General features: G+C 47.0%; 1 protein-coding gene across 2 annotated transcripts in view; it reads right to left on the reverse strand.

The window, feature by feature from the left end:
* The window catches only part of LOC143767383 (gastrula zinc finger protein XlCGF66.1-like), a 33,522-nt gene extending 21,962 nt beyond the window's left edge, over window positions 1-11,560 (reverse strand). The window contains exon 1 of one of the 2 annotated variants that reach the window (XM_077255685.1): window positions 11,436-11,560. Coding sequence is in view for 1 of the 2 variants with exons in the window: in XM_077255684.1 (XP_077111799.1) it covers window positions 7,044-7,070 (27 nt within the window). In the remaining variant the exon portion in view is untranslated. Of the gene's footprint in view, window positions 1-7,043; window positions 7,104-11,435 lie in introns of those variants that run through there. The other variant, XM_077255684.1, reaches the window with a different exon arrangement.
* Window positions 11,561-12,259: the final 699 nt, after the last annotated feature.

Below are 12,259 nucleotides of genomic sequence, written 5' to 3' on the forward strand. Positions count from 1 at the left end.
AGATCCCTTCTAAAAAACTGGGGCCCAAGTTTGTAGGACCCTTCAAAGTGATTCAGGTTGTCAACTCGGCAGCGGTGAGATTGGACATCCCCTCGTCCTGGAGAATTCAGTTTTTCATGTATCTTTACTGAAAAGAGTTGACACGCCAGATAAGGAGACAATACTGATTGTTCCTCCAATTGATGAGGACAGCGAGTTTGAGATTTCACGCATTCTTGATTCCAGGGCACAGGGGAAGGTTGCAGTATCTCGTATCCTGGAAGGGTTTTGGTCCCGAGGATAATTCCTGGGTGAAAGCTTTAAACGTGACATTATTATGTCATAGAAATAGATAGGCTGGAGAAAAAAAATAGAGCAATAGAGTCTTATACGATAAAAATTAAGAATTAAAAATAGCAGATTTTGCTCACCTGATCCACAAAATTGTGTGTTTTAAAATGTTATGCAGCTGCTGCGGATCCAAGGGCCATCAGACCACTTTCAATAGAAACCAGAAGGGATTTTGTGGACTTGCTTGCGCAGCTAATTACTGAAGATGACAAAATCAGAAAATCATTTAAATAATTGGTTTTATTTGACGTGTTTCGAAGTACAATACAGTTCTTCCTCAGGAAAGAGTGTGTTGTATTTCAAAAGATGTCGAATAAAACCATATATTTAATTATCTTTAAATTATCTTCTGAATTAGACGTCTCCAATGATCAGCAGCGCGAGCAAGTCCACAAACCCTTCTGGTTTCTGTTGTTATGCTATGTGAGCTTTGCAACCAATCAGCAGCCACTTCTCTAACTTCTTTTGGGAAAAACTAACACATGGAAGAATTGAGACATCGATGGAATGTTGTCTACACATGGTGAGTATAGCTGTTATTTTTCTACATAGAGGAAATGTGGTGGTTGAAAATGGGTTGTTCCGAGTAGTGGACAACCCCATTATTGTCCATAAACTATAATATTGATAAGTCTCCAGTGTTTTACTTTTGACATCTTTTTAATGTTTGTTTTTTTTTTCACTTTACTCTCAGTATAATGTTTTTTTTCTGCCACTTTCCTATAAGGTTTCCCTACAGGACATGAACAAAAAATAACATCAAAAACAGGTGATAAGTGCCACAAAATAAATTCAGCACAAACAACTCAACTAAAAAGAAACATGACACACAGCATCCGTTTTTACAGACATTTACCACTTTGAACACTACAATGGACATGTTTGTCCCAAGCATGGCATAGTGCCAACTCTAATTCCGACACTTGTCCCTGTCAAAAGTGACCACTTCACCTAAGGTTGACAGTTTGATGGGATGCTCTGTCAGCTCTCCCACTGCAACCAGATGATTGTGAGGTGCTGCTTCAGTCCTGACAATGGCCTCTGGGTCTGCAATGTGTAATAGTCTCAAAGTCTATGAGACACAGAGGCGGCGTCTTATAGACTGGCTGTCAAAATGGACACTGAACGGCAGGGATAGTGCACTGCACTACAGTAGTACAGTGCAGGCCCGGATTAGCAATCTGCCAAACCAGACAGATGCTCAGTGGGCTGCAGTACTAACCCAGAATGCCGGTTACAGCCCTCAGTTTGCAGGCAACTGGCCCTTTAAATCTTCTACATACGGACATTGTGTGCAAGCAAACGCACATGCACTTGCTATGCTGCCGCACGCAGACAGGCCTGTTACTGTCCGACTTTGGCCAGTACCAGGGTCAGAACATTTTCCTGCGGGCAAAGTTTGCACTTTACGGTCCTGTCCTCGGTAGGTAAATTGAATTGGCTCCTCTGTGCCCGACCAAGGACGCGTTGCAGTCTCCTATGGGATGTATATACAGTAGTTGCAGACTCCTATGTGAAGTATATATAGCAGTCAGTTTCCTATATAATGTACACTGACAAGCAAAAGAGTGACAAAGTTTTGAAATGTTGATTTTGAAGCTCTATATCTCACCATGCACTAAAACTTCAATAGTAAAGGCTGAGTCACATATAACAATATCGTTAACGATATCGTTGCAACGTCACGCTTTCGGTGATGTAGCAACGATCCCGCTAACGATCTCGTTATGTGTGACAGCGACCAACGATCAGGCCCCTGCTGGGAGATCGTTGGTCGTTGGAGAATGATCAGGACCATTTTTTGGTCGCTGATCACCCGCTGTCATCGCTGGATCAGCGTGTGTGACACCGATCCAGCGATGTGTTCACTTGTAACCAGGGTAAATATCGGGTTACTAAGCGCAGGGCCAATGGTTACCATTGTAAAAGTTAAAAAAAAAAAACCCAGTACATACTCACATTCTGATGTCTGTCACGTCCCCCGGCGTCCACAGGGTAAAAACTGCTCCGGCCGAGAGCTTCCCTGCACTGACTGTCAGCGCCGGCCGTAAAGCAGAGCACAGCGGTGACGTCACCGCTGTTACTGCCGGCGCTGACACATTCAGTGCAGGGAAGCTCTCGGCAGCAGCGCGTGCATTAGCAGCGCTCTTGCCGAAAGCAGTTTTAACCCTGTGGACGCCAGCGGGGGACGTGACAGACATCAGAATGTGAGTATGTAGTGTTTTTTTTTTTTTTACTTTTACAATGGTAACCAGGGTAAATATAGGGTTACTAAGCGCGGCCCTGCACTTAGTAACCCGATGTTTACCCTGCTTACCCGGGTGCTGCAGGGGGACTTCGGCATCGTTGAAGACAGTTTCAACGATGCCAAAGTCGTTCCCTTGATCGTTGATCGCTGGAGAGAGCTGTCTGTCTGACAGCTCCCCAGCGACCACACAACGACTTACCAACGATCACGGCCAGGTCGTATCGCTGGTCGTGATCGTTGGTAAGTCGTTTAGTGTAACTCCAGCTTTAGACTACCATCTTTTTGAAAACACAGAGCAGTGAAGATTCATTTCCCTTAGTAGTGGGCACAGTATTAGCCACTATTAAACAGAATGAATATTCAGTGCTATCCACTCCTATGGGCATAGAGAGCTGTGAATATTCATTGTTTTATAGCGGGAACACATGATCGCCCAGCGGCTGCAACTAACACTGTGCCCGCTATCAAAGAAAATTAATATTCACTGTTCCCCACGCCCATAATCCTGGCCTTGCAGAGCAGTGTGCATTCTGGCAGCTGTTTTTTCTCATTAACCCCTTACAGACATCGGGCATAATAGTACGCCGATTTCAGTATCCCTCCTTTTGATGTGGGCTCCCACATCTTTCCCAGGACATGTCAGCTGTTTTGAACAGCTGACATGTGCCCGCAATAGCCACGGGTGGAATCGCGATCCACCCACCGCTATTAAAATGAGTTAAATGCCGCTGTCACATGCTGAGAGCGGCATTTAAATGGCGCTTCCGGCAATCGTGCTGGAAATATACACACCAGTGACATGCGTTATCACAGGTCACCGGTGGGTCGGCATGACAACTTGAGGTTTCCTGGAGACCTCTATGGTTTTCAGCATCGGATTGCTGTGAGTGCCACCCAGTGGTCGGATTTGACCTTCGCCTCTCTGTAGCAGAGCCGATTGGGCTATGGCAACTTCTAGTCACCCATGGAGACTATTGAAGCATGCCAAAAGTAAAAAAAAAAGTTTTAAAAATATGAAAAAATATAAAAGTTCAAATCACCCCCCTTTCACGCCATTCAAAATAAAACAATAAAAATAAAATCAGACCTAGACATGTTTGGTATCGCCTGGTTCAGAATCGCCCGATCTACCAATAAAAAAAGGATTAACCTGATCGCTAAACGGCGAAAGAGAGTAAAAATGCCCAAATTACTTTTATTGGTCACCGTGACATTGCATTAAAATGCAATAACGGGCGATCAAAAGAACGTATCCACACCAAAATGGCATAATTAAAAACGTCAGCTCTGCACGCAAAAAATAAGCCCTCACCCAATCAAGATCACGAAAAGTGGAGATGCTACGGGTATCGGAAAATGTCACAATTTTTTTTTTATAAAAAAAGTTTGGAATTTTTTTTCACCATAAAAAAGAACCTAGACATGTTTTGTGTCTATGAACTAATAATGACCTGGAGAATCATAATAGTGGGTCAGTTTTAGCATTTATTGTACCTAGTAAAAAAGCCAAACAAAAAAGTGTGGGATTGCACTTTTTTTGCAATTTCACGGAACTTGGAATTTTTGTCCCGTGTTCTATTACATGACATGGTAAAACCAATGGTATTGTTAAAAGTTGCAACTCGTCCCGCAAAAAACAAGCTCTCACACGGTCATATTGACGGAAAAATAAAAAAGTTATGGCTCTGAGAAGAAGGGGAGCAAAAAACGAAAACCGAAAAAAGCTCAGGGGGCTAAGAGGCTAATGTACACTCTGCACCCCATCTTGACTTAAAAACCCCCAGAAATATAGAAATTTTTGCAATTTTATTAAAAAAGAAAAACTGAAATATCACATGGTCATAAGTATTCAGATCCTTTGCTCAGTATTCAGTAGAAGCACCCTTTTGAGCTAGTACAGCCATGAGTCTTCTTGGTAATGATGCAACAAGTTTTTCACACCTAGATTTGGGGATCCTCTGCCATTCTTCCCAGCAGATCCTCTCCAGTTCCGTCAGATTGGATGGTGAACGTTGGTGCACAGCCATTTTCAGGTCTCTCCAGAGATGCTTAATTGGGGTCAGGGCTCTGGCTGGGCCAGTCTAGAATGGTCACAGAGATTTTCTGAAGTCACTCCTTTGTTATTTTAGCTGTGTGCTTAGGGTCATTGTCTTGTTGGAAGGTGAACCTTCGGCCAAGTCTGAGGTCCAGAGCATTCTGGAAGAGGTTTTCATCCAGGATATCTCTGTACTTGGCCGCATTCATGTTTCCTTCAATGACAACCAGTCATCCTGTCCCTGCAGCTGAAAAACATAGCATGATGTTGCCACCACCATATTCACTGTTGGGATTGTATTGGGCAGGTGATGAGCAGTGCCTGGTTTTCTCCACACATACCGCTTAGAATTATCACCAAAAAGGTCTTTGTCTCATCAGACCAGGTAATCTTATATCTCATAGTCTGGGAGTCCTTCATGTGTTTTTAGCAAACTCTATGCGGGCTTTCTTATGTCTTGCACTCAGGAGAGGCTTCCGTCTGGCCACTCTGCCATAAAGGTCTGACTGGTGGAGGGCTGCAGTGATAGATGAATGTGGAACTTTCTCCCATCTCCCTACTGCATCTCAGGAGCTCAGCCACAGTGATCTTGCGGTTCTTCTTTACCTCTCTCACCAAGGATCTTCTCACACAATTGCTGAGTTTGGCTGGACGGCTAGGTCTAGGAAGACTTCTGGTGGTTCCAAACTTCTTCCATTTAAGGATTATGGAGACCACTGTGCTCTTAGGAACCTTGAGTACTGCAGAAATTCTTTTGTAACCTTGGCCAGATCTGTGCCTTGCCACAATTCTGTCTCTGAGCCCCTTGGCCAATTCCTTTGACCTCATGATTCTTATTTGGTCTGACATGCACTGTGAGCTGTGAGGTCTTATATAGACAGGTGTGTGCCTTTCCAAATCAAGTCCTATCAGTTTAATTAAACACAGCTGGACTCCAATAAAGGAGTAGAACCATCTCAAGGAGGATCACAAGGAAATGGACAGCATGTGACTTAAATGTGAGTGTCTGAGAAAAGGGTGTGAATACTTATGACCATGTGATATTTCAGTTTTTCTTTTTTAATAAATTTGCAAAAATGTCTACATTTCTGTTTTTTTTCAGTCAAGATGGGGTGCAGAGTGTACATTAATGAGGAAAAATTAACTTTTTTTTTTTAAATTTACCAAATGGCTGCAATTAAACAAACAGTGAAAATGTAAAGGGGTCTGAATACTTTCCATACCCACTGTACACATATGTGTGTGTGTGTGTATATAAGCGTCTGGTTTCAACTGTGTGTGTTTGTGTATATATACATTACACACATAGTTGAAGCCATGAAACCAAAATTTTACATACACTATATAAAAAGACAAATATGCATGTTTTTCTCAATATCTGACATGACAATCAGAATAAATCTTTCCTGTTTTAGGTCAATTAGAATTACCATAATTATTAATATTTGCCAAATGCCAGAATAATGAGAGAGAGAATGTTTTAAGGAATTTTTATTACTTACTGAACATCAAAAGTTTACATACACTATACATTATACCAGGATGGCAGGCACTATACCAGGATGGCAGGCATTATACCAGAATGGCAGGCATTATACCAGAATGGCAGGCATTATACCAGAATGGCAGGCATTATACCAGAATGGCAGGCACTATACCAGAATGGCAGGCATTATACCAGAATGGCAGGCTCATTTTTTTTTGCTCTGTCTTTTTTGTGTTGTTACAATACAAAGGAAATAAATGTGTGTATAACAAAAAGTGTGTAATTGCAATAATTTTCTGGAACAATTTCAAGGGTGCCAACATTTTCAGCCATGACTGTATTACTGGAAGGAGCCCAGAATGAGGGACATTATACCAGGATGGGGGATGTATATTACTGGAAGAGACCCATGATGGGGGACATATATTGTTGGAAAGGGCACAGTATGGGGGACATATATTACTGGGAGGGGTGCAGGATGGGGACACTGTTACATAGGAGAGTGAACATGAGGGTCTCCAGAGGATCTACAAGGTCCCATATATCTGACAAACATGTAGGTGGGGGCCCAGGTCCACATTTTGCATCAGAGCCCATCGAACTCTAGTTACACCACTGAAAATGACTCTTCCATACAAAACTGTGCTCCACTTGGAACCGCTGACCTGTGATCCCCCCCGGTACTGACCACCTCTGTACAAAGTGTCATAATGCGCTAGATGTCATCACTACAGGGTATTATGGGAAGGCCCACCCATCAACATTCCCCGATGCTTCAGTGATGGCAAGTTCTGCTTATTGCAACCTGAGACTCGAGTTTCAAAATATTCTAACTGGCGCAAAACTGCGAATTTCAGGAAATCAGCTCATCTCTGCTGTATAGACAAAATACTGAAGGGGTTAATGTCCCCTACACCCAGTAATGGGGAATCTCCAGCACCTACCTCCACCTGCAGAGCCGCACACCACATATATGGCTGTTCTGTGCACACAGGACCTGTGATGAGGTCACAGGAGGGGAGGAGTCAGGGGTCACATGATCAGGGGCCTCAGTGTATGCAGGACTCTGCTGTGCTGGTTGTCATGGTGCTGGATGAGGGGAAGTTTCTGTGTGGGGTCAGGAGGGGTTTACAGTGTGGATATAACAGAGCCGTGTGTGTACGAGGTGGATGGAGCAGAGCCGTGTGTGTACGAGGTGTACGGAGCAGAGCCGTGTGTGTACGAGGTGTACGGAGCGGAGCCGCATGTGTACGAGGTGTATGGAGCGGAGCTGTGTGTGTAAGAGGTGGACGGAGCAGAGCCGTGTGTGTACGAGGTGTACGGAGCAGAGCCGTGTGTGTACGAGGTGGACGGAGCAGAGCCGTGTGTGTACGAGGTGGACGGAGCGGAGCCGTGTGTGTACGAGGTGGACGGAGCAGAGCCGTGTGTGTACGAGGTGGACGGAGCAGAGCCGTGTGTACGAGGTGGACGGAGCAGAGCCGTGTGTACGAGGTGGACGGAGCAGAGCCGTGTGTACGAGGTGGACGGAGCAGAGCCGTGTGTACGAGGTGGACGGAGCAGAGCCGTGTGTACGAGGTGGACGGAGCAGAGCCGTGTGTACGAGGTGGACGGAGCAGAGCCGTGTGTACGAGGTGGACGGAGCAGAGCCGTGTGTGTGCGAGGTGTACGGAGCAGAGCCGCATGTGTACGAGGTGTACGGAGCGGAGCTGTGTGTGTAAGAGGTGGACGGAGCGGAGCCGTGTGTGTGCGAGGTGTACGGAGCAGAGCCGCATGTGTACGAGGTGTACGGAGCGGAGCTGTGTGTGTGTAAGAGGTGTACGGAGCGGAGCCGTGTGTGTACGATGTGTATGGAGCGGAGCCGCGTGTATACGAGGTGTACCGAGCGGAGCCGCATGTGTGCGAGCGGAGGTGTGTTTGTGTACAAGGTATACGGAGCCGAGCTCTGTGTGTATGTGTGTGTGTAAGAGGTGTAAGGAGCGGAGCCGGGCACGTGTGAACGGGGTGTACTGAGAACATTTGGGTGTGCATGGCGTATGTGCGAAGAGGAGCTACTCCTGTATGACGTGTGTGCAGAGAGCTGTGCATGTGTAAGGCTACTTTCACACTAGCGTCGGGCACTGCATGTCACAATGCGTCGTTGTGGAGAAAAAAGCTTCCAGCAAAGGTGCCCGCAGGATGCGTTTTTTTCTCCATAGACTTTTATTAGCGACGCATTGCGACGCAGTGCCACACGTCGTGAGACGGTTGCATCGTGTTATGGCGGACCGTCAGCACAAAAAAACGCATGCGTGGCCGAAACTCCGCCCCCTCCTCCCCGGACTTTACAATGGGGCAGCGGAAGCGTCATAAGACTGCTTCCGCTGCCCACGTCGGGCATTTTTTTCCACAGTATGCGTCGGTACGTCGGGCCGACGCAGCGCGACGGCCCCGTACCGACACTAGTGTGAAAGCAGCCTAAGGGGGACGACTGTACCGCAGGTACCTGGGTGCCCGGTCCAGAACTCATAAGGATGCATCCCCTGTTCCGTGGGGGAGGGTTTAGCGAGGCGGACCTTCCCCTGTTGCCTGGGGGAAGCTTTAAGGTACCGTCACACTAAGCGACGCTGCAGCGATAGCGACAGCAATGCCGATCGCTGCAGCGTCGCTGTGTGGTCGCTGGAGAGCTGTCACACAGACCGCTCTCCAGCGACCAGCGATGCCGAGGTCCCCGGGTAACCAGGGTAAACATCGGGTTGCTAAGCGCAGGGCCGCGCTTAGTAACCCGATGTTTATCCTGGTTACCAGCGTAAAAGTTAAAAAAACAAACAGTACATGCTCACCTGCGCGTCCCCCAGCCTCTGCATCCTGACGCTGACTGAGCTCCGGCCCTAACAGCAGAGCGGTGACGTCACCGCTGTTGCTTTCACTTTCAGTTTAGGGCCGGCGCTTTAGTGTCAGGAAGCAGAGGCTGGGGGACGCGCAGGTGAGTATGTACTGTTTGTTTTTTTAACTTTTACGCTGGTAACCAGGGTAAACATCGGGTTACTAAGCGCGGCCCTGCGCTTAGTAACCCGATGTTTACCCTGGTTACCAGTGTAAAATATCGCTGGTATCGTCGCTTTTGCTGTCAAACACGGCGATACACGGCGACCTAGCGACCAAATAATGTGCAGACCTTCTAGCAGCGACCAGCAATTTCACAGCGGGATCCAGATCGCTGCTGCGTGTCAAATACAGCGATATCGCCATCCAGGTCGCTGCAACGTCACGGATTGCTGGCGATATCGCCTAGTGTGACGGTACCTTTAGGGAGGCGAACCGTCCTCCTGACCGAGGGGGACGGGGACATAAAAGGGAAAAGCATTCACAGCAGCGCAATTTGGCACGATCAGAGGGCAGTGCGCAGTCAGCCGACTGGTGCGCTCCGCGTCCCCTCCCTTCAGAGTACCGGCACTGCAACAGGGCCCCACCGTCTGCAGAGGGACCGCTGCCCGAAGAGAAGCTGTGTGTGCTGCAGCCGTCGGGAGAGAGGGACTGCTGCGCTCAGGGACGCTGCGTGATCATCAGCAGTCAGGGAGAGGAGTGCCCTGTCCTGACAGCGGGGATTAGAGACAGACAGAGGTGCAGTGTGCCACTGACTACCAAAGAGAAGGACGCCGTACGCTCCGTGTCCGTGAGTACAGCACACGTGCCACATAAGAGGGACCGGGACTGACACTTGCGCCCTCAGTCTTGCCAGTTTATTTGCTGCATACAGCATATGGACTAGTGATAGCGGGAGGTACCGGAGACCGACCGCCGCCAGAAGACGAGGTATTGATGCCCACAGGACTCCTTTTGGAAAATAAACCGCACCTGCCGTTGTCGGCACTATTGACTTCAGAGTCTGAGGAGCTACTGACTTTCTAACCGTATTCACCAGAACCGCCGTTACCTGATCCTTCATTCTTGAACTCTGCATGTCCTTTTGCAGTTAGGCTGGCGTCACACTAGCGAGTTTTACGGACGTATGAGCGTGTAAACTACGTCCGTAAAATACGCATTACACACGGCCCAATGAATCTCTATGGCCCAGCTTCTATCTGCCGTATATTACGCATCCGTAATATACGGTCTTGTACGGCCGTAGAAAATCACAGCATGCTGCGTTTGTCACCGTATTGAGCAAAAAAAATCGCCAATGAAAGTCTATGGGGGCGAGAAAAATACGGATTCCACGCGGACCATGCGTGTGACTTGCGATGGCGACTAGCGGTGTTCTATAGAAAAGCCGGTAATTCAATTGCTGGCTTTTCATTTCTCCTTCCCAAACCAAACTGTAGCTTGTAAAATAAAGGGTTAAATGGCGGGAAAATGCCTTTTCTGGGGTGGCTGGGGGCAGATGTTTGTAGCCAGGGGGGGCCAATAACCATGGACCCTCTCTAGGCTATTAATATCTGCCCTCAGTCACTGGCTTTACCACTCTGGCGGAGAAAATTGGGCGGGAGCCCACGCCAATTTTTTCCGCCATTTAACCCTTTATTTTAGCAGCTACAGCGCCCAAATTTTGCACATACACACTACTAACATTAGTAGTGTGGAATATGCAAAAAAAAAGGAATATGAGATGGTTTACGGTACACCATGTCTCATATCATGTCGGGTTTGGGAAGGAGAAATGAAAAGCCGGCAATTGAATTACCGGCCTTTCACATATCTCGCGCTGAATTATATATATATATATATATATATATATATATATATATATATATATATATCTCAATGATATATATATATACACACAGATATATACAGTATATATAGATACTGTATATATGTTTTAAATAACATTTGAGCACATAAATCCATTCGATGTTGGTTTTGCAAGCCTGCGAGAAAATCTCGCAGTACGGATGCCATACGGATTACATACGGAGGATGCCATGCGCAAAATACGCTGACACACCCTGCCCACGGATGACATACGGATCACTATTTTGGGAACATTTCTGCGTATTACGGCCGTAATAAACGGACCGTATTTACATACGCCGAGTGTGATGCCGGCCTTAGGGTATGTGCCCACGCTGCGGATTCTGCTGCGGATTTTTCTGCAGCGGATTTTCTCACGGTTTCTTCTGCGGTTTTTCAACTGCAGTTTCCTATTGGTGCTGGCTGAAAACCGCTGCGGAATCTGCACAAAGAATTGACATGCTGCGGAAAATAACCCCTGCGGTGGGTTAACCCTTGCTCTGCCTCCTGTCCGTCACTGCATCCTGCTACCTGCTCACACATGTATGATGAATAGCTGTGCATGCACGGTGGGAGTACGGAGCAGAGCTGCACATGTACAAATGGAGCAACACAGATACACCTACTTTGTACCAGCACTGAGGGGGTTACTGTCCCCTGAATCCAGTAATGGGGAATCTCCAGCACCTGCAGAGCCGCACACCACATGTATGGTAAATGCTAGAGTGTATGGGCTCCTTCCAGGTGTGACGTCATTTCCGGGGGGGGGCGTGTCCTATTGGGAGGGGGCGTGTTCTCTATTTACCAAGGCGGCAAAGGAAAGGGTTGAGCCTAGACTGTATGGGCTCCTTCCAGGTCCTGACTGCAGCCCATCATACAGTCTAGGCGGCTCACTACTGAAGATGCTAGACTGTATGGGCGACTTTATGGGCTGGGCTGCTGCCTGGCCCTGACTGCAGCCCATACATGACACTAAAATGTATGTGCTCCTTCAAGGTATAAATTCTTAAAGCCAATAGAATATATGGGCTCCTGCCAGGTCCTGACTGCAGCCCATACAGTCTAGCCGGCTCACTGGTGAAGACACTAGACCGTACAGGCTCCTGTCAGGTATATATTATTGTAGATACAGACTGTACGGGCTCCTGTCAGGTATATATTATTGTAGATACAGACTGTACAGGCTCCTGTCAGGCATATATTATTGTAGATACGGACTGTACGGGCTCCTGTCAGGTGTATATTATTGTAGATACAGACTGTACAGGCTCCTGTCAGGTATATATTATTGTAGATAGACTGTACGGACTCCTGTCAGGTATATATTATTGTAGATACAGACTGTACGGGCTCCTGTCAGGTATATATTATTGTAGATACAGACTGTACGGGCTCCTGTCAGGTGTATATTATTGTAGATACAGACTGTACAGGCTCCTGTCAGGTATAT

Source organism: Ranitomeya variabilis, chromosome 4, assembly GCF_051348905.1.
Source record: "Ranitomeya variabilis isolate aRanVar5 chromosome 4, aRanVar5.hap1, whole genome shotgun sequence".
NCBI classification, from domain to species: Eukaryota; Metazoa; Chordata; class Amphibia; order Anura; family Dendrobatidae; genus Ranitomeya; species Ranitomeya variabilis.